Here is a 21,624-nt window from a genome sequence, read left to right on the forward strand (position 1 = left end):
CGCGCGTCGGAAGGGCTTGGCACTTGCAGGTTCCTGCAAAATCGATATCCTCGAATAAGGCAGCACGTGCAGCGCGCGCACAAAACGGCAAACATACATACGTTAGCGAAATCTACGTCAGACATACAGACACCGATATACAACATACTCATAGTATGCGCTCGCAAACCGTCACGGTTTCCGTTCAACATTGCTGTGATGGCGCAGAACAGACAGCGCATTCGCCACCTTCCCTCGATGGGCGGCGATCTCGATAAGGTCGAGTATGCCCTGCTCCGAGCAGGAAGCACCGACGTCGTGCATTGCCGTCACAACGCGCTCCGCTGCCTCAAAACTGCAGTGGCGACTCACTCCGAGGACGAGGTTGTAGGTGGAGGAGCCGAGGGCGAGACCCTTTGCATGCGCCCGCTCCACCCAGAACAGTGCGCTGGACCACTGCCCTGCGTGCACGCACGAATCGATACACAGCTTCGCCTCCTTTACTGTCATGGCCGCCCGCTGATTGCTGAGATAGATGGCCATAGATTTGGCCGCTGTCGCCCACTGTCCCTGGCGGGCGACGTGCGCCGCAATACTCGGTACAACGTTGAAGCACTTGCGCCGCAGCATCACAGAGAGGAACTGCGTGGCGAGCCCCCAGGACGCGTGCTGCTCGGTGATGGTGCGCGCCAACACGGTGGCATCGAGCTCGGATTGGAGAGGCATGCGAAGCAGAAGGTGCGTCAGCACCGTCACTCGCCCACTCGCCAACCGTTTAAGTGTGGCAGACAAAGGCGCTGCGTTCCTTGGAGAAGCTGTGGTGCCCAAATCGTGTTGTGCCACGCCGGTGGAGGTCATCTTCACTGCCTCGCCCTCCCTGGCATCCACGCACTCGGTGCACAGCTTCAGCACTGTGTTCATGTTCATAGCCGACGGCCGCAGTCGGTACAGGTGAATGGCCATGCCAGCGACGTCGAGAGGGGCACTGCCAGTGCGCTGTACCCTCTTCTGTGCCAGTACCCATCGCTTGACTACGTCCGCCGCCGTCGAATCAGTGGCGCCGCTTGTAGTGTCGTCAAGATACCTCCAGGCGAGCTCTTGACCCTTTCTGAAACCGAGGCACTTGAGCAGCACATCTGGCGCGGACTCCGCGTCCTTTACCAGCATATCTGCCACGTAGGTATCCGCACTCGCCGGGTCGTGCGCGACAACGAGTGGAATGATGACGTGATACAGGTAGTGCAGCTGCAGCTGCGCCGGCGCGGCCGCAACGCCGGTCTCGCGCAGAAGCGCGGGGGCGGCTAACACGGGGCGCAGCATGCCTTGCGAGGCCACCTGCTGGCTGCGCTGCGTCTCCATGTAGGCGTGGTAAAGCCTTATGGCTTGCTCGTAGTCGAAGCGTGCTGCGGTGGTGAGGCAACAGGCGCACACCGTCGGGGTCCACTGCGACTGGAAAGACTGCAGCACGTGGCACAGTTTCAGGCTGAGCTGCTCGTCATTCCGACAGGCATGAAAGAGCGCCACTAATATTTCGTCCGAGACAAGCATGTCTTCGCCAAAGCGGAAGTAGTAGATGAGGGCCATGCCCGCGTGAGACGTGTTCAGCAGTGTGCGGATCGCACATTCGACGTTGTGCTGGTTGAGGTAGCGCGGCTGTTGCCTTGCCTGATCGATGCCGTAGCTGACATGGATGACCGCCTGCCACAACGCCTCCCGCTCCATCTTGCAGAAGAGTGCCTGCACCTCGGCGACCGAGTAGCTCGCAATGCGCTCCTTGACATCTTCCTCGGAGGCGGTGGCCAGCGAGGAAACGTGAGGGCGCCCCTTGTGAAGGTTGTAGTGGCGGTGCGGTACTTGAGGGACTTGGTACACCACAGGGGTTTCACGGAACTGCGTGTGGACACTTTCCTTCACAAGCAGCGGCGCCGAAGCGGACGCGCCGCTTCTGTCGGCAGCGTCTGGTGCGCTGATCAGGGCTGCCAGCTCAGGGCGAAACCGCGTTTCCACTTGCCTGGCAAAGTTCTGAAAGTAGAGAAGGTTGGCCTCCTCTGCCTGCAGCTCGAAGCCCTTGAGCAGCAGTGTCGGCGTGCTCCCTTGCTCAGCGCCGGCCGCTGCAGCACGGCGCGCAGCTTCTTGAGAGTCATCTGTGAGGATGTTGACTGTCGTGTAGACGCCAGGCTCCACGACATCGGTCCGCTTCGCCCACAGCAGCGCCTTCGTCGAGGTCAGCAAAAAGAGGATGTCATCTACACCAAAGAAGGGCATCGACCTTTTGGATTACTTGGGCGCTCCCTCCGCCAGGCGGTGCCTCATCTTGGTTGCGTGACGGTGCAGAGGCGGAGGCAAACCTGTGGTCGCTCCCCGCTACCCCGCTCTCTTATCAGTGCACCACGCCACAGGTAGTAGGCGTCCGAGGCCAGAGGATGTTGCAAGGTTCACTGGGTGTGCAAAAAGCTACTCCGACAGAGCAAGACGAGGTGGGAGGACCCTTCCGCATTCTCCGAACGCCGTTCTGCTGCGCCGCCGAAAGGGAATAGACGTGCAGTGCGGTGGAAAGCACACACACACACACACGCACAAAACAGCAACAGAGGAGTGACGCCGGCCTCCACCACCCCTCCGTTCAACACAGCACAGAAAAGTAAAGGCTTCTGCGGTACAGCTACACGTCACTTGCAAGAGGCGTGGCTCGCTTACAAAGGAAGCACGGACAACGACAACAGCGAAACGGCGACACACGCAGGGCGGAGAAAAAACGACAGAGATACGCATGAAGAAGAATGCGAGCGAGGAAGAGAGGGCGCCCATAACCTCTCGCGCAGCGGACAGCCAGAGTGAAGGCCGTTCGCACCGGGCTAGCTGACTAGCGGGTCACACTCGCACACTGTCTATAATGCATGCGAGGGCCAAGGGAGGACACGAAGGGCATATGGCCCCATTCTGCCTTGCCGATAGTCTCTCGAAAAGACTGCAACGAGTTGACGCGTGGGAGAAGACCCGTGGGACGTCTCTGCTTGACACCGCCGACGTTGCGCAGCTGCCAAAGCCAAAGTGTGTGTTGGCCATCTCTCCACTCTGCCGCCCTTTGTGACTCTTTCGTGGCTGCTTCTCCAGAGGTCTTCCAAACAAAACGAAAACGCTCCCACGTGCACCTGCACACCCGGCAACGGCTACGACACAGAGAGCGGCAAGGGCGTGCGATACCCGAACACGTTCATGGATGATATACGTGTGTGGGGCGGCGGCCAAGTGCAAGAAAGCGGTATGGAGAATGATTGAGAGAGCCATGTCACACGCCTAGATAAATAGAGACATGCACATACCAACGCAATAACGGAAACGAGAAAAAAAAGTAGAGGGTGCTGCTGGTGGAGAAGCCAGTGAACAGTGAAGAGGCCACAGAGACACAAAAAATGTGGCGCCACGAGCCAGAATCGTCCCGAGATCTAATGTGGCATCCTTCACAAGAAATGCAACGAAATTCCCCTCGTGCACACACGTGCACAGGGCTGACGGCACAGCTGAGACGCCATGAGAAAGGAAAAAAAAAACAAATTGAAAGACAAAAGCGGTTCACGTGTGTGGGGGCGTGCGTGTGTGTGTGTGTGTGTGTGCGTGAGTGAATAGGTGCAGAAGAGGCGACACAAGAGCGAGAGACACGGACTGCTCGGCGAGACGACAGTGAAGCGCAAGCTTTAGGCGAAGAAGCAACGGCAACCGCTACAACGGGAAAAGAGAACGCGACAAAGACAACAGCGGTGAAGATGCCGGCACCAAGGCACGCCCAACACAGAAAACACAAGGAGGGCTATAGAACAAAACACTCTAAACTTTCCGGAACAACGACAGCCACAAGAACAGCCCATGTACATCTGTACATACACACAGATCTCTATAAAGGCAGCCAATCGCACACACCACGCGAGCCACGAGAATCAAGCACACAACCACCGAAGGGGAAAACCCCAATGGAGAATGAGGCGGGTTGTGACAGGTGAAGTGGACGTCCCTGACAGGGATCTTCTCTCCTCGTCGGGACATGCCACTCAGCAGGAGAGACGAGCAGATGCGAACGCAAGGAGTGCCCGCACGAACACGTAGACCCACGAACGTGAACCTATACGTACGCTTTCGAAGGTCTTGCGACCGCTGACTCAGTGCACAACGTGAGGGATCTCGATCATCCGAACAGATCCGATATGCCCACCAAACGTGGCCTGCGGGTAGGACGGACGGGCTGCGTTCCACTGCGGCACCTCACCAGCGTCTACCTGCTTTCCACGCACATCGTGTACCGTCAGCTTCGCGTGTCCGCTGCTGGAGCTCACTGCGACGCGTAGGTACAGTACCTGGCCCGTCATGGACGCCGGTACAATCCACAAGTGAGAGAGGTCATTTGTGCTGCCTTGCTCCCACGCCTCAATCGTGTTGCCAACACCGACGCCGAGACCGACCCAGTCGCCCGGATCATCGATGCGGATGGCCCACTGCACGTAGCGCGGTGACCGCCGTTTCACATTCGACGTGCCCAAGGTGCTTAGTAGGTGGTGAAGGGCGAAATCGAAGAGGGAGGTGCCGGTGCTGTTCGGCACAGACACCGCATCCGCGGCAAACTGCGCCGATGAAGCTGACCCCGCGGCAGATCGCTTGTGGGAAGAGCTAGACATGCTTCTCACGTACTCTCGCGTCGCCACTGGCCCAGAAAGAGCAGGTCGGGCAGGGGAGCTACAACAGGCGGAACGGCCATTGCTATGCAGCGGCGACGCATTCGCGCTTCGGCCTGCAGGGCGCGACGGCTTGGCAAGGGAAGCGGCGGCAGCATTGGCACCCGTACCGCTGAAACGCCAGCGATCTCTGTGTGCAACGTTCACGGCCTCCTCCACGGGCCGGCCATCGTTGTGAAGATTCCAGTTCGGCCGTTTGTACGGCGCGTTGGACAGAGACAGGTCCTCCGTACGATATTCCCCGCCTCTGGCTCCCGAGGGGGACAGCTGCGGACTGAGCTCCAGCACTTGCGACATGACGCCCTCTAAGTTCGGCATGAGACCGGCGCTCATCGGGGGCAACCGCAGCGAGGCACGCGTGAAGCGCGAAGGCAGGTCCGTGGAGGCGCTCAAGCCCTCGGCGATGGTTGCGATTTGCATGGAGAAAAGCGGCTTCGACGGATCGGTGCGGAGGTGGTCCGTGGCGGCGCGCAGCAGCTGCACCTTCTCATCTGTGATGAGGATTTCGCGGGCGACGTCCGTCTGCGCGTAGGCAAACTCCGCCTCACACGCCTCAATGTACTCCTTCTTCTTCGCCTCGAGGGCGTTGATGAGGAGGTTGAACTGGTTGCGGATGGCGTCCTTTTTGCCTTCGCACAGCTCGCGCACCCGCTGGTGCTGCTCCACCCACCGCTTCGCCGATTGCTGCGCCTCATCCAGCTGGACGGACACCTTTTCCTCGATTGTGCGGCGCGAGTCAGCGTTGCCGAGCACGTCGGGGATGACGACGAAGTTCGACATGGGAATGCCGTTGCGCGACGCGCACAGGGCGCAGACGAGCTCCTTCGAGCACGGGTCGAAAAGCTGCAACTCGCGCCTATGGACAGGGCACTGCGGCTCAGACTGCGGTGAGGCGTACGGCACCCACTGCACATTTAGCGAAGCGACGGGCACCACGTAGTGTTCTGGGTCTCTAAAGAGAATGGCTGAGTTGCTGAGCATGAAGCAGCTGTTAAAGTTCCGGTTACTCTCGAGCAAGCGCCGTGCCTCGAGCTCGGTGTCGGCGAACAGCATGTTGCCAGGAGCGGCTTCGTAGAGAATTATTGGCGTGTTCACGACACCCTCGGCCACTTCGTCGGCACTCGCGAGGCTGCCAAGCTTTTCGCCATCGCTGTTGCGCAGCCGCAGCTGAGGGTAAAAGTACGGGTTCGGCATCACACCTTTTGTCGCGACGTAGATGGAGCTGCTGCTGCGCAGGCCGGTAGCGGCAGAGCGGTCTGCCTTGAATGCTCGGATACGACTGATCTTCTGCACCTTACCGTAATACTGCTGAGGGCAGAGGATCGACAGGAAGTCCTCTGCGATTCGGCCGCGTGAGGCAGAAGTGAGCGCCTCCGGCGTAAAGGCGAGTTCTCTCAGCTGTTCGCCGCCTAGCTCCCCTGGGATGTCTACGACGTCGTCTTTACCGTCCGCTGCCGCCCGCTGCGATGGCGTGCGGCGTTGCGTGTCGTCCACCGCTGCAGGCGAGGCGCTCACTGGAGCACCGGGAACGGAATAGGACTGCAGCGAAGCCGAGCTCCTGGACATGTTGCCCACATCGCTGGAGTGCGGCCGGTGGTGATGATGATGTTTGCGTCTCTGCTTGCGCGACGACTTGCCGTCGTCCAGCTTGTCGTCCCGCGGCGACGCGCGACGGCCCTTGTGCTTCTTTTTCCTTGCCCCTTTGCTACCCTCATCCTGTGACTGGTGCCTGTGCACGCTCTTCTCGTACTCGACAGGTGCAACTGTACCTACGGCAGACGATGGGGAGCACGGCGACGCTATCGCTGTTGGCGCAGTGCTGCTGTGCGGCTTCATCACCGTTGGGAGCGCCGTGGCCTCGTCGGGGTCTTCGCGGAGGGACAGCGACGAGGACGAGGAGCCCGACGAGGAGATGCGGCGCAGCTCCGCTACCGCCGCGCCAGCCCGCGGCGATTCTGGTGGCATCACCGATGGCGCCTCCTCAAACTGGATGTCGGCGGAGTCGTCTAAGTTGTCCTCCTCCTGGAAGGTGAACTCGTCGCTTTCCGACTTGTGCATCTTGACTTGCACATCGCCTTGGTGTAGCTTGGCAGCCGATGTCTGCTGGTTGCGCCCGGGAGGCGTGCGATAGGGAGCCTCGACTGCCTTCACGATGGTGCCACCCGGTCGCACCGGCATCGGCTTTGGGAGCTGCTGTTGCGGCCCTGGAAGGGACTTGGGTCCGACAGAAACGTTCGCGTTCTGCGGAGGGATCAGTGGCGCCGTGGTGCGCAACGTCGGAGCTGTCGGTGTCCCTCCCAGGTTCAAGTCTCCCATTGACTTGATCAGCGTGCTTGGCGGAGATTTCGCTGGCAGCGATGGACTAAGGTGGCCAGGTAGCGCCTTGCTCACGGGATGGACGGGCCCTCCAACGGTGGGCGGACTCACAAGCACCTTTACACCGTTTGGCAGAATGCGGAACACAGACGCGTTTGTGGGCGACACCGAGCGAGACGGAATCAGAGAAGGGCTCGTCGCTGAGTGTCTCGCCTCCTCTGGCGACACTGGCCGCGATCCTGGAGGCGGTTGTCCACTAATCAGCTTCGCTCCTGGCGGCAGCATCTTCATTGGGGTCTTCGCAGCCATCCCCAGTGGGAGCGGAGGCGCGTTATCATGCGACAGCGATGGCGGCGTGCTGCTCAGCGGCGGCGACACCACGTGCATTGTGCCTGGTGGTGGAGAGCTGTACATGATCTTGAATCCCGGAGGCGGCGCGCCGAGCATAGTTTTCGCGCCTGGTGGTGGCGAACCGACAATGATCTTAGCGCCTGGCGGTGGCTGCCCCATCATCTTCATTCCGGGGGTTGGTGACTGACTCCCACCAGGAGTTGGGGAGATGGAGCTGGGCCGAGAAAAGCTGGGCGATCCTTCGGTGCCCGTCATGACTTTTATGACGGCATTCGGCGGTGGGCCCTTCACGATCTTGGCGCCGGGTGGCAGGACCCCCTTAACGGGCATCCCTGGCGGCATTGGACCTCCGGGCGCCGGCACCGACTTGGGCCCTACGACCATCCCCTCTGGTAGCGTCACCGACATGCCTGCATGCGTCACAGACATTTCCGGCGTCGCATTGCCGTCCCCGGACTCCTCGCTGGCTACCGCGCTCGCTGCCTTGCTGCTACGCTTGCGAATTTGCCGGGGATCCATGTGGCTAAAACTTTTTTTGATCCCCTTGAGCATGGCTGCAGCGGATGCGGATAAGACAACAAACGAAGCCAGTGGGCGCCTAGCAGAAGAAAGCCGTACCAACGGCGCCGGCTGTGGTGCGCGACAGATCGGTGGCGTGAGGAAGGAGTTGGGGGGGGAGGGGCGGAATATGCAGTGATGAACGCCGACAAATAGACAACAGCAAGAAAAGGAGAAGGGGGGACGTAGAAGGCAAGCGTGTAGCAGATGGCAACCCGAGCGCGGAGAAGAGAAGGGAACCAACACAGTTAGAATAATAGCAAGGGAAGGGCACACACACGCACGCCCGGGCACAACGAAAAGAGTAATGCTAAGGCTGAACTGCTGCTCCGTAGCCTTGCCGAAACGAACCGCACCGTCACCACGCCGTTGTCACCCCTGACAGGCACAGGGACGGCCAAGCAAACACGAGGGAGAACGACCGAGAGAGAGCGAGACTAAATCAAAAGAAACAGGCACGATGAGCGAGATGGGAGGACGAATACCACAAGGAAGATATATCGATCTCACGTTGCCTCTTTCAGCTCTGTGGCTCATGTGGGGTGCACCCGCTGCAGCAAGGAGATGAGAAGAACAGCTGCACGGATGAAGAGAGCACACGTCTGTGCAGGTGAATCTCTCTCTATGTCTTGATGAGTGAGCACCGCCTACTTGTTTTCCTTTGTTTCGTGGGGTGAGGGGTAAGTCTTGCGGGAACCCACGTTTGCACCACAACAAAAAGAGACACGAATTATGATGCGTTTCCTCCTGCGTTCGCTTGTGCCGCGGTTCACCGGTGGCGACTTGTTGTCGTTCTCTTTTGTGGTGCAGTGGAGAAGACCGTCGATGGGGAGGGGAGGGAGTGTGGGGGGAGGGGGGGGGGGCAATGTTTTTTTTTCGTAAGTGCACAAAGGGGGAGAACGCCACATCGAGTCTGTGAGCTATACGGCAACGCAAGAGAGCAAGAGCAACGCCGCCCTTTCTCACGTGCCGATGATTGGGTACCGTAATCCCAGCTTTGCGACACGCGATCATAAGAATGAAAGAGTGCGCCAAGAGCGGTGAGACACGAGGGCAGGAAGGGAGTGAGTGGGGGGGGGGGATGCAGCAAATATGCCCTGGGCTGCTACGTCACTGCCCCACCTATGCAAGTGGCTCAGTGTCTGTGTTTATTATCGCGCTTGCTTGCAAGTCGACATCTCACGTGGCAGCCCAACGTCCAGCACGCCTTCCCACGAACAAACGCACCCACACGGACAATACGGAGGTGGCGGAACTCCCAAATAAAACCCTGCACGCCAACCTCTCCCCCAAATGCCCGAAGGAAGAGCCAACGGACCGCCGTGCCACGGAAAAGAGAGATCGCCATGTCCGTGGAGTAGCGGCGGCCCCGACCCACACAACTTCGCCAAAGTTTGAGCACACACGCACGTATACATATATGTATGCATACATACCCGCTCGTGCATGTGCGCTCAACTGTCATATTCATCCGCCATGATGGGCTCCTCCTCGAACTCGCTAATCCCGTCAATGCGGGCCAAGTGCTCATTTAAAAGGAGTTGACTCGTCGACGCGGTCTTGGCCTGCGTGATGGTCTCTGCCATGCGCCCCATCGATGCGATGTGCTGCGTTAGCGGGGTCTGCCGCTGCACGGCGAAGGCGCGAGCGGACTCCGCCCACGCACAATGCTCTGTTAGGTGAGCAAGGTGGGTGTCGTTCAGGTTCTCATTCGCGGCCGCACCGACGAGAAGCGGCATCGCACGGCGACCATTAACGCGCATCATCTCCTCCTTCACAAACGCCAAATCGAGCTTCTCCTTTGTCACCTGCGTCGCCGCCCAGAGAGTGCCGTGGCTGCGCATCAGCTGGTGAAACATGGCTGTCTGTGCCAAGCGTTTTGCGTAGATATCGTTCATTGCTGCTGTCGCCTGTGTATGCGTGTGGGTATTGGGGGTGGCCTGACCTTGTGGGAATACAGATAACCTATGCGGCGGAAGGTGAGAAAAAGGAACGGGGGCAGAGAAACGTACAGCCCAGCCACCGAGAGGACATAAGAGACACCCAGAGAGATCCTCCGGCCGCTCCACGACAAGGAGCCGCCTACGACTGTCAAATTGCTGGCCTCTGTGTCGGCCGTAGCGTTCTGGCATCCAACGAGAGAACAACAAAAATAAGTGGATGGGGAGAGGGCCGAAGCAGGTGAAGAGATGCACAAGAAGGCGGCGGAGGCGGCGATGGGGAGAGACAAGTAAAGTTTGAGCGTGTGTGGCCGGTGAAAAGAAAGGCGCGTCGTGGAGCATCGGGTACTCATCCACACATACAACAGTCCTGCGGGACAACCCCGCAAAGCACCCTCAAGCGCTGCGGGTCTTTCCTTGTGTGTGCTTGTGTGCGGTGCTGCTTGACTGACTGCGGAGTCCCCCCGCACTCCCCCTCCCCTCTCCGCGTCGTCCTCCTCCCCCCCAAGTTTTGTGAGCTTGAGATGCGCTGCGAGAAGGAGACGCTGAGTATATCAGCAGCGGCACGCACAAGCGATTCCGTACACGTGGGAAGGGGGCTGCGGTTCTCCAGAGGAGAGATCCACCGAGAGACATTGACGAGCGCCTCTAAGCACACATCGCTTCGTCTCTCGACAAAACAGAGTCCAGCCGATAGCCAGACCGCCAGGAAGAAAGTCGCCTCAGTGCGGGTCCGCCAGGACATGTCAGCTGCTGAAGCTCAATCGAAAACGCCGTCGTCACGCCTTGTGGTCGGCCTCGCACGACGATGCCGCCGATATGCCTAGGTTGTCAAGCTTCTCCAAGCCAACGTACGCGAAGCCAGCTTCGCGCAGCTCTTCCTCCGTCGCCTTTTCGTCCCTGGCGTAGTCTGGTACGGGCGACACCGTGGTCGTCGACGTTATCTTAATCGGGTCGTTCTTCATGTAGGCAAAAGAGCGCATCTCCCAGTAGAAGATCATCACAAAGAACAGGCTCGACACCTTGAAGAGCGACCAGCTCCAGTCCCGATTGTACCCAAAGACATCGAAAAACGGCACTCTTTCACGAGACTCGAAGCGCATGTCCTGCCAGTGTGGTTTTTCGGGGTCGATCTGGGCGAGGCCATCGCTGTCGTACAACCGCGCGTCTAGCATGTGCCGCCCCGTTGAGGCCGTGTCCACATACGGCTTTGGCGGGAGCGGCGTGCGCTTTTTACGCAGCATCAGGCGGCTCAGCCACTTCATTGCTGCAAAGAAAACGAAAGATGTGCCAGACAGCTGCTGCAGAGTATCGAAAACACAAAATCAAAGGAGCGTGACGTAGAGCAATCGCAGAAGAAGAGAATCAAAAACTTCGACTAAGCAAGAAGGATGTTGCCAGGGGAAGGACACGCGATGGGCGCCGCAATAGGATGCAGCTCGCAGCACCACCGCACGAGCCGGCCGATGACGCGCTTGCCACACAAATGGCGGGCTTCCAGAAACGGACACGAGCTTTCCAGTGTGGAGCGCCGCGCGTGAGGCGGCGACTTCGCCACAACAACCGCAAAAAAAAAGAGAGAGCGTCGGCAGGCATAAGAAATAAAGACTTCTTGTACCGGTCATGAGACAGCACACCCGCTAGTGAGCCACTAATCAGCAGCTGAGCACTCGGACGCTCGCCCCATCCACGTGCGCGGGTAGGGGAGCGTGTGCGCAAAAAAAAAACAGGAGATGGAACGGTATCTGCTACACGAAAGCAAAACCTCCACAACGAAGGGCTCCAGCGTTACCACTAGTCGGCACCTTCGTGGTTGGGTGTAGCCATTTTCCCTCGTCTTTATGTTTTTTTGTTTGTTTGTTTGTCGCGCGCTCCGCTGCGCTGCACTGCTTCCTTTTGTTGTGCTTCACATTTTCTGTGCGCGCTTTCGGATCATGAACGTGGTGGCAAGCCGAGGGAATCTCATACTTCGCTCCTCGTTGCCCTGTTATCGTTTGTCTAAACGGATAATGGCACTGCACGGATGTGGGTGCCGCTCTTCGCCGTTTCTAGTACCCGCATAAGACACCGGTCCCGCTCGACTACGCGCCCCTCCAGCACGGCACGTCTCTGTGCGGCCCTCAAATCCACGCCATCCACCAAATATACATCTGCGAGAGGTTGTTCAGGTCGGAGGAGTGGTGAATAAGCTTCGCCACCTGGCTCTCCACATTCAGCGACAGCGTATCACGCTGAGCGGGGACCGAGTACAGGTCGAGAAACCCATCAAGCCGACGTGCTACACGCTCCATGAGCTGCTTCGGACCGTTCGACGAGTGTGAGCGACTGCTCTGCCGCCGCCACTCCATCAGTGGCTCGTGGAGAAGCGTCTCAATGATGGACATGACGGCACTTTTGTTCTTCATCTCACACCTCAGTGCCACCTCGCACGTGGCCTGGAAAGGACCGTAGGCACCGAGCACACCCATCACGTCCGTCAGGTTCTGCGTGAGTCGGAAGCGCACCTGCTCCGGCACCTCCAGCTTCTCGCCCTTGTCGAACATGCACGCAAAGTCTACGTGCATCAGCTCGCCGCGCTCCATGTCAATCATCAAGTTCTCTGCGTGTCGGTCACCGAGTCCCACAATGTGGCCAGCGATGCTCCAGAGTGCTGTGGACTGCGTGAAAAGCGTGCGCGCCTCGTACCAGCTCTGGTTGCTCGCAAACGTCCGGTCCAGCCACTGATGCATTACGGGAGGCGCCTCGGGCAAGATGTACTTGGTAAAAAGCTCCATCTTGCTCATCTTCTTCTCATCCACCAGGGCCATCCACTTCTTGACGGAGGAGATGTGCACGCCGGAGCGGTCCAATGCGTAGCACTCCATCGCCACCTTGGCCAGCGGTGTTGTATCGTTGAGCCACTCAATCACGGCGCAGTCGTCGCTGAGAGCGGTGATGGCGTAGCGGCGTAGCGAGAAGCGCTTCCGCTTCGCCTCCGGGTCGGAGAGGAAGAAGGAGTTCATGAGCGCCGCCACCTCCATCATACGGATGTCCTTGCGAGGCTCATCCTTCGCCTTGCACAGGAACGACATCTCGCGGCCGTCGTTTGTGTGCACCCAAATCCGCTTCGGCTTCTGCAGCGACCGCATGACGACCACGCGATCGTCGAAGTGGTCAAAGCACGGCGCCGTGGGAAATACGTCTTCGCTGGAGCTCGCGCGAATGTCCGGGGTCAAGTTCGACAGCACGGGCACGATAAACTTGGCCGTGGCCAGCATTGGGGTGATCTTCTGTACGGGGCTGAGCTGCGTGAGCCCCTTCTCTTTCGGAAAGAGGCTGGCAGAGCAGTTGCAGATGGTCAACAGAGTGTCGCAGAGGATTTTTGCGTGCCGCAACACCCGCTCGTTGCGAGGGTTGTCGGCGAAAGGTTTGATGATCTGCGTCTCCACCACTTCTTTGGGCCCCTCCTTGCTCAGCGCCATCGGGAGCACCAGCCAGAGGCACTGCTGCGGAAAGTGATCCATAAGGTGCAGCACGATGTCCGTCAAGACGTTGCGCACCGCTGTCACGGGATGACCGAGGCGGGAAAGAAGCTGCGGCAGTGCCGTCATCACGACAGCTGGAGGGATGACCGGCCGCACCGTGCTCAGCACGAACTCCCGAATTCGATTGTTCATCTCCCCCAGGACCGCCGAGGTAGTGCCGTCCAGCTTGCCAACAGTCGTGCCCATCAGGCCGCCAAGAAACACGGCGCTGTCGAGCCACAAGGTGAGCATGCGCGGCAGCGATACCGACGCTTTCTCGACCCCGCGCAGTAGAGCCTCGCCGAAGTGGACGATGGCGCGTGTCGCACACCTTTGGATAGAGTCCACCATCTCCTTCTGGTGCTGCAGTGCCGCGTTATACATGACCGCCGCCGACACATTCGCGGTGCTGCTCGATGTCGGTGACGTGGCCGCCGCTGTTAGCTGGGCTGCTGCGCCCTCGCTTGCGTTGCTGGCGAGGGTATGCAGATGATCGTAGAAGAGCGCCATTTGGTGATGAACCAGCTCCGACTTGCGGTCCAGCTCGCGCGCCTTCTCGTACTCGGCAAAGATATGCTCCGGCCGCTCCGAACCCGTCTCAATCAGCCAGTTCGTGAGCAATATCTGCAGCTGTGCGCGGGTGGTGGCGGGGATACGTGCATCAGCCACGCACTCGCGTGCGAACTCCATCGCTGGTGTCGGCGACTGGGTATCGTGCAACAGGTTCGCCACCAAGACGTAGTAGCTGGTCGCCGTCACGTGCTCCCGGCACTCGAAAGCCGCTTGGCGGGCCGCTGTCAGGGCTGCCTCGCCGAGACCGCCGTTGCGCAGCAGCTCGGACTGCTTCAGCCACGTCTCCGCCACCTTCTGCGGCATGTCTAGCTCGCGGTAGATGAGGCGATGAAGCGCAAGTAGCGGCTCGCGGGCTGCGATGGTGTCCTCTACGTAGGACTCCCGCCGTGACAAGAGGCTCGCAATTTCTTCCTTCACCGATGACGGCAGAAGCGGTGCAGCCAGTTTCATCATTGGCGCACTCGACTGGGACGCGTCGGAGCCGTCCCCGCAGCAGTGGTGACCGCTGCCGTTTGTGATGAAGGCTCTGGCGCACAGCTCCGACACGGCATCCACATCGCCGAGTGCATGCAAGAGCAGCGTGACAGTGTAGCCCTGCGCCGTCAGGTCTTCCTGGCACGGAGTTCGAACCAGAGGCACCACTTTGGCACGCTCCTTGTCGGTTACGCACCGTACAAAGGCAAGAGAGCCGTTTCCTGACAGGGCTCGCTGGAGATACGCGGCGGGCATGGCAAGGCTCACCGACCGACCCCCGTCAGACCCCACTGTAGGCATCCCCGAGTTCACCGGCGCAGTGGCCGCGCTAGCAGCCGTGCTCGACGGCAGCAGCGTGTCCCACTGGCCGAGTCGCCATGCCGCCTCGTTCGCGTACGCCTGCACGTGGTGGCGCAGCTGCGCAAAGTCGCTGACCGCTGCTGCTCCTCCTGGTGCCTCACTCACCATCTGTGAAAAAGTCGACCTGCCTTTGAGCGCGGCACCTGACAAGCACTCCTTCGCCTCGAACCCTCGCACGTCACTGTCGGATACCGACGCGGAAGCTAGCAGGGAGGCTGCGTAGCGCGAGGTCATGTAGAGCTCCCCAAGTTCATTCATGCAGTGCAGCGCTGTCAGCTGGTGCTGCCCGCTGTGCGGGCGATGCTGCAAGACCAGTTCCGAGCTCCCCAGCGCGGACAGCCAGTCGCCGTTGTTCTCAAAGGAGAAGGCCGTGTCTTCCAACGAGAGTCCAGGCGAGGCGCGGTGAATGGAGCGGGAAGATTCGCGATCTTTTAGCGCCGCGAAAATGCGCTGCAGCGGCACCGCTGCTATGACGGACGCCAGCCCAGGAATGCGGCGTTGACTCTCGACGCTGCGGAGGGCCCGAATGTGGCTGCCGATGCGGAGGGCAGCACGGCAACGTAGCGGCCACGGGATACCGCGCAGGAAGTCGCCATACATCTCGGCAAGGCGGATGCACAGGCTCTCCGTCTGCTCTTGCGGCTCGAAGACACACGTGACGCGTCCGCGATTGCGCAGCAGCGTCCACCGCAGCTGCTCTACATCTTCGAGAAGACTGAGCACGGTGTGTGCGTGCTCGCGCGGCTCCTCCTGTGACAGGGTCTCAGGACTCGCCTCGTAGATGCTCTGCGACCGGAGTGACAAGACAGCGACGTTCGGCCCCCCGGCGGCGGCCTCGAGTACCGCTTTCACCTCGTGCTCGATGTACTGGACGTCCTCCACCTTGCCGGATTCCAGGATATGCACCACTAGGTACGGCAGTAAGTAGAGCACGAGAGAGGCATTCTTCTTGGCGACGTTCCGTAGTGGTTGCACCATCTCCGCGAACCAGCCCTCGCAGGACATGACAAGATGGTTGAAGAAGGCAAAGAGCCAGCGCCGATACTCAAGCGACGGCGTGTACTCCGGCGAGCGGAGGCGCGTCTGCCAGTTCACTGTCAGCGAGTACCGCGTTGTCGTGAACCCGCCCAGGAGCTGCTTCACATGCGGCGTCAGGCGCATCCACCAGATATAACGGTCCAGCTCGTCGACGTGCACGATATCCTCGCGGCGCAGCTCGACCCCCTTGTGCTGAAGACGCTCTTGCCGAGTCGAGGCACGAATCAGCTCCTGCACCGCAAAGGCGATGCAATTGTGCAGCACCGGGTCTGCTGTGCTTGCGAACACCCGAGGGAAGTAGTCCCTCAGCAGTGTAAACGAGAACTTGCGCCAGTTCAGAACCGTCTCCGCGTCCAGGTAGAAGGACTGCGTCCACGTCATCCGGTTCCACGCGTCAAGAGCAGACGCCGAGGAGAGGGCCAATGAGCTTCGCCGCTCGTCATCGGCAGTCTTAGTGGCCCACCGCGCGCCTGTCGACGCTGCCGCATTCGGTGCAGCGACGGCTCCGAGAATGCTAATGCACCGCATGGCGTACAGGGCGCTGTCAGCGTCGGCCTCCGTGCATCGCAGCAGTGTCTGCAACACCTCTGGGTGGTCGGCGGCCGCGTGGGACAGCTGCCGGCGCGTTGCTTCATCTGCAGCGCAGAGGTACTGGTAGAGGGCGCGGACAAAGACGGTGCTCGACTGCAGCGAGCCAGATCGCATGACAGATGCAAACCCCAGGAGGAGAACGTGCGCGCTGTCTCGGCGACTCTCTTCCGATCGTTCCGCGGCCTCGGCGCAGCCGGAGTGTCGCGAGTGAAGGGTGGCACGCACCAGTTCGCTGAAGGTTCCGAGAACCACCTTGTACGAGTCCCAAAACTCTGCCGCCTCCGTGCGGGTGTACAGGTGGCGTAGGGCACAGAGCAAGAGTCCCTTCGACTCACTCTCGAGGGCAGCTTGCTGCTCGAGGCTCACGAGGCTCAGGACGATGGCGGCGGCCGACTCCGCGAGGTACTCGTCTGTGCAGGCGCAGATCAGCTCCCTCCACACAATGCACACCGATGGGAGCAGGCTGGGAAAGCGGGCACAGTGACCCAGTAGCGTCGGCAGCATCAGCGCGATCGGCGTCGTCTGCGGACCCATAAAACGAATAAAGGATGCCAAGCCAAGCAGCCATCGACGCCGCGTCCGAAGCGACACGGGTGGCGCGGCGCTTGCTTCCTCTTTGTCGGTCGCGTCGGCGCCCTCGCTGCGGCAAGCAACCGCAGGTTCGATGCGGATGGCCTTGTAGACGGCGTCCAGCACGGCAAACATATTCTTGCGTAGCTCCTCCGCCGCCACTGCACGCACCACCGGCTTTCGCAGCGAGTTCTCCACCGCGGAAGCTGTCTCGGCCGCCTCGCCCAGCGTCACCAACTGCTCCAGTGCCCGCTCGAAGACCGAAAACGCTATACCGTCGAGTACCTCCTTGCTGGCCGACGCGTCACCTCCGTCACCCTCCGCGGCGTGCAGCTCGCCGGTGGTCGTGCGCTCTGGTGGTGACGTGCTTGCGTCTTCGACGCCCACTGCTTCCGCACCGTCGCCTCCTTCCGACCGGTCGCAGACGAAGAGTGAGTGCGCGGACCCTCCCACGACCGCAAGAGGGGCGTGCACAGCTGCTGCCCCGCTCAGGCAGCGTCGGTGATCTCGCCCACTGTGACACCTACGGTCGTACGCCAGCATCTGGGCATCCGCCTCGAGGGATACAATGTGAAACGCAACAAAGTGGATCGTCGACCGCACCATCGACGGCACGTCCTGGATACTCTTCTTGGCGTAGCTCGCCGCCTCTGCAAGGTACAGCATTTGCTTCGCGGCCGGCTTGCCGCCGTACGCGTAGAGGGCGTACGCCAGCGCCCCTGCTGCGGCTCTCCAGTCAGCAATCTTTTCTTGGTCCATGAGGTGCTTCAGCTTCGCTCGTGTGACGCCGTCGCCCGGCACAACAGTGGACATCGTGGCTGTCGCCGCTACGGTTCCACCACCAGCTTGGTCCACACCTGCCGAGATGACATAGCGCCCCAGGACATCCAGTGACGATGTCAAGATGACCTTCATGTCGCGGTCTTCCTTGTCCACGATAGCCTTGAAAAAGGACGAAAACACAAATGGCCGTTCGCGGAAGCGCAGGAGATCGGTGGCCGACCACGAAAACACCGCCATCACACCCCGCGCTGTCTCAACGCACAGGCCCATGACAGCCAAAGCGGTGTCGTTGTGCGCGGGGCGTACACTGTGATACACCGCGTAGAGGTCGAAGCAGAGGCACAGCCACGCATATCCCTCCTGTGTCACCCGTTCAGAGGCGGCCATGCAGTCCTCCTGCACCGCTGCGGACGCATCTGTAAGTGACAGCCGCTGCTCTCTCTCCGGCTTATCAGCCGCTTCTGCCCGTGTATCACCAGCGCGCTGGAAAAAACGTCGGCCGAACCACAGCAGCTGTAGGATCTGCGCGCCGCATTCGGCGATGTATGTAGTGTTGCCATCTCGCCTCGCTGAAAGTACCGTTGACAGCAGCTGCTCAGTCCCAGAGAGTCGCACTAGCAGCAGCGTCGGCATCGCAGAATCGCCCGCTTCGCACTCCCGGCACGCCAATTGTGGACTCCACAGCACCAGTTCGCGCAGTGCGCAGTAGAGGATACTGTCCTTCACATTGTACGCGCCCACAGAGGCGAGGCTGAAGAGTTCGTTCACGTCGTTCAGCGAAAAAGGAGGGGACAGCGCAAGGGAAGTGTAAGCCAGAGAAAGCAGCGCGCACTCGAGGGCACTTGCGTGGTTGCGCACGCTCCCCGCCGCTCGCTGACTAGAACGGCCATCCTCGTTTTGCACCTCGTCTGCGTCAGGTGATGCACCTCTACCCTTTCCTTCATACACGAAGCGCCGGGTGAAGGCGAGCAGAGCGGGCAAGAGCTTCGACCTGTTCAGCTGCACAATCTTCTCCAGTTGCTTCGTTTTCGCGATCGACTGCTGGGATAAGTTAGAGGCCTGCGGTGCACCGCCCACAGCTGCTTTAGCTGAAGCCTTTCCTGTCTTCGAGCTGAGCGTGGCGCCGCTCGCTGTTGCCTTTCGGTGTCGATGCGGCTTCTTTGCTTCCTCGTTGTCCTCGAAGACGCCGTCCGCGTTATCGTCGTCGTCCACATCCACGACCGTCGCCGCCTGTGCCAGAGGCTGTTTCGTAGTGCTACTCCGCTCACAGATCGGTGCTGCACCAGCCAAGGCGCCGTTGCACCCCTTGCCAGCCTCAGAACCAGCGATGACAGCGAACCGGTACTTGGCGTCCAGCAGCAGCACGAGGATGCTAGTGGCGTGGCGAAAGAAATTTCCTAAAGCCACTATGGCCCCGCTAGCCTCAGCATACGTGCCGCCTTTGCCGTTACGCATGCAGCGCCACCACTGCGCGTCGCGCTGGAGTGTTGTGAGAAGAGCGCCCAGAGTCTGAAGCAGTTGCACAACAACGGGAAAATGACTCGCAATCGACTCGTACACACGCCGCAGGCGTCCCGGCATCTGCCCACGGGCCGCCACAGCACCAGGAAGAGCTTTCGGGGCGGGGGAATGCGAAGTGGAGCGAGATGTCGAGGCACCATCTCTCAGCATCGTCTCCTCCAGCGCGTGCTGAAGTGCTTCGGCGAGTCCAGCAGCTCGGCACAGAAACAACTCGGCTGTTGTCGCCGATGTCGCGGTTTGCGGGGGCAGCGCCAGCAGTCGCCGAGTCCATCCAAGCCCTGAACCTGCACGAAAAAGGGTCGCGGCGGTCTCTCGATCCAGCATGTGCCACAGCGGCGCAGCGACCTCCAGAGCTGCATAACTCCCGTTGTGTCGAGAGGAGATACTATTATCGAGCGCCTGCATGACGCGCGCCACAGTGTCGGACTTGCGAACCTCTCCGTTCTCCGAGTCTACTGGAAAGGCGTGCACCAGGACAATGATGGCTTGCACAAGGAGGCTGTAGGACGGCGCATCGTGGTGCTGCATCACCTGCAGCGTCTCCGCCAGAGCACTCTGAAAGGCTGCGGCGTCGCACTGGACCACCGATGAGGACACCTTGAGACGTGACTGAACTGCAAGTGCATTAGCCTCTAGCAAACGGTAGGCGGAGACATCGATACAGTTCTTCGCGCGGTCCACTACTTCCGCGACACACGCAATCAGTGCTTGCCCGTTGAAAAAGGATAGGATCCGGCTCGGCAGAAAAGCCAACTCCGATTCCACCGCAAACGACGGCAGCTGCGTGCACAGTAGCGAGGCGGTCAACGACGAGAGAGGTAGCTCACTCACCAGAAGCTGCAACTGGTGGTCGTACGCCGCGAGCAGCTTCGGTTCACCCATTTGCGTTAGCCCTGCGAACGCACTCCTCTGCGCCACCGTGCTGCGAAACACCCTCTCACATAGCCATACCCACTGCTGCAGCGTGACCATGGCGGAAACACTGCTCGCCGAGCAGGACGCGGTGTTTGCAACAATACCGTCAACGGCCGTACTAGGGCTGGTGTATAAATCCGCGCACCACTGCACCCCCACTTCCCACATCTGCGCGAGACACTCCGTCATCGCGTCTTGGCCATCAGGCCCCACTCCGCCGCGGTGATACGCAGCGACGACGAGCGAGTCAAGCTCCTCCGTGCTGAGGCGCCGGCACCAGTCGAACAGCGCCTTTTCCGCAACCGTTATGTTGAAGATGGACGAACACGTTTGTGCCCCTCGACGGCTCCACTGAGCCGCCAAGACGGACAAGATGAGAGGACCCTGTATGTGCGGAAGCAGGCGACGATCTACTACCGCGAAGTGGCGAAGAGTGTGCCACGCCGCATCGTGCTGCACGCGGTTCACCACGCCACCCTCAGCGCCGGGGACTGCGCTAGAGACGAGGTGGCAGGCGACGTCACAGAGAAGACCCACGCGGTCGGGAGAAAGCGAAAGAAGCAGGCGCTCTTCGCTGAGACGCACGACCAGCCGCAACAGGCAGACCTGAATGCAACGCGCCTCGTACGGGGTCTCCACGCAGGTGCAGGTGGAGAACAGCTCCTGAAGCCGCCGCGCTCGGCTTTCCGCGCCCGATGCCGATTTCGGCGAAGCGGAAGGCGGCAGTGAGCCTTCTGTCTGCGACAACAGCTCCGCTGCGGGCTCCACGGAGAGCTGGAGGAACAGCGCACTCTCCGTCTCCGCTGCCGAGCCGTTGAAGTGCGCCGTGACCTCCGAGAGCAGCTCAAATGCGACGTTAATGAGTTGCGCGAAGACATTATTCTCACTGCGGTGCAGCGCCCGTGACACAAAAAGAAAGCCCTCGAGAAGCCTCTCAGACGTGTCCTTCCATGGCCTCAGACGAGGGTCGTTTAGCACTGCCAGTACACCAAAGAGAGTGAGGCAGCCGTGGAGCGCGGCGGCTGGGCAGACAGCAGTGAAACGCAAGAGGACCAAGTATAGCCGAAGCGCGATTGCGACGTGGGCCGCATCCCTGCCGTAGTGGCGGCGATAATACACATTGAAGAGTGCCCCGCCGATCCTCCACTGATGCGCCGCAGACGGGGAGGCGAGGAAGAGAAACGTGCGTAGCCGCCACAACAAGTCCCACAGAGTCTGCGTGACGACCTCTGATACCTTTGTTTCGGGAGAGAGGTTGCTACTAAGCTGGAACTGAAGCGTTTTGATCTGTTCGCCAATGCCAGCCAACTCATCGCGGATGCCAGCGCTGTCGTGTCGGCTGTTATTGCTGGGTGACCAGACACCCCTCTCCGTGCGCTGCCGCACCGCCGCTGGCTCGAGGCCCTCGTCGTCAATGACAGCTTCCAT

The 21,624-nt window shown here is 60.3% G+C and overlaps 5 protein-coding genes across 5 annotated transcripts; all 5 read right to left on the reverse strand.

Moving 5' to 3' along the window:
* Window positions 1–171: 171 nt before the first annotated feature.
* Window positions 172–2,244, reverse strand: LINJ_32_1480 (conserved hypothetical protein; the record flags this gene model as incomplete). The annotated part of the gene is made up of 1 exon (XM_001467791.1): window positions 172–2,244. One exon carries the CDS (start codon window positions 2,242–2,244, stop codon window positions 172–174), a length of 2,073 nt encoding a protein of 690 aa, XP_001467828.1.
* A 1,889-nt stretch (window positions 2,245–4,133) lies between these two features.
* LINJ_32_1490 (conserved hypothetical protein) lies at window positions 4,134–7,538 on the reverse strand (the record flags this gene model as incomplete). The annotated part of the gene is made up of 1 exon (XM_001467792.1): window positions 4,134–7,538. One exon carries the CDS (start codon window positions 7,536–7,538, stop codon window positions 4,134–4,136), a length of 3,405 nt encoding a protein of 1,134 aa, XP_001467829.1.
* Window positions 7,539–9,382: 1,844 nt separating this feature from the next.
* Window positions 9,383–9,826, reverse strand: LINJ_32_1500 (conserved hypothetical protein; the record flags this gene model as incomplete). Its single annotated transcript, XM_001467793.1, has 1 exon — window positions 9,383–9,826. The coding sequence occupies one exon, from the start codon at window positions 9,824–9,826 to the stop codon at window positions 9,383–9,385; it is 444 nt and encodes a 147-aa protein (XP_001467830.1).
* Window positions 9,827–10,647: 821 nt separating this feature from the next.
* LINJ_32_1510 (conserved hypothetical protein) lies at window positions 10,648–11,133 on the reverse strand (the record flags this gene model as incomplete). Its single annotated transcript, XM_001467794.1, has 1 exon — window positions 10,648–11,133. The coding sequence occupies one exon, from the start codon at window positions 11,131–11,133 to the stop codon at window positions 10,648–10,650; it is 486 nt and encodes a 161-aa protein (XP_001467831.1).
* An 855-nt stretch (window positions 11,134–11,988) lies between these two features.
* LINJ_32_1520 (putative phosphatidylinositol 3-related kinase) lies at window positions 11,989–21,624 on the reverse strand (the record flags this gene model as incomplete). Its single annotated transcript, XM_001467795.1, has 1 exon — window positions 11,989–21,624. One exon carries the CDS (start codon window positions 21,622–21,624, stop codon window positions 11,989–11,991), a length of 9,636 nt encoding a protein of 3,211 aa, XP_001467832.1.

Source organism: Leishmania infantum, chromosome 32 (assembly GCF_000002875.2).
Source record: "Leishmania infantum JPCM5 genome chromosome 32".
Classification (NCBI taxonomy): domain Eukaryota; phylum Euglenozoa; class Kinetoplastea; order Trypanosomatida; family Trypanosomatidae; genus Leishmania; species Leishmania infantum.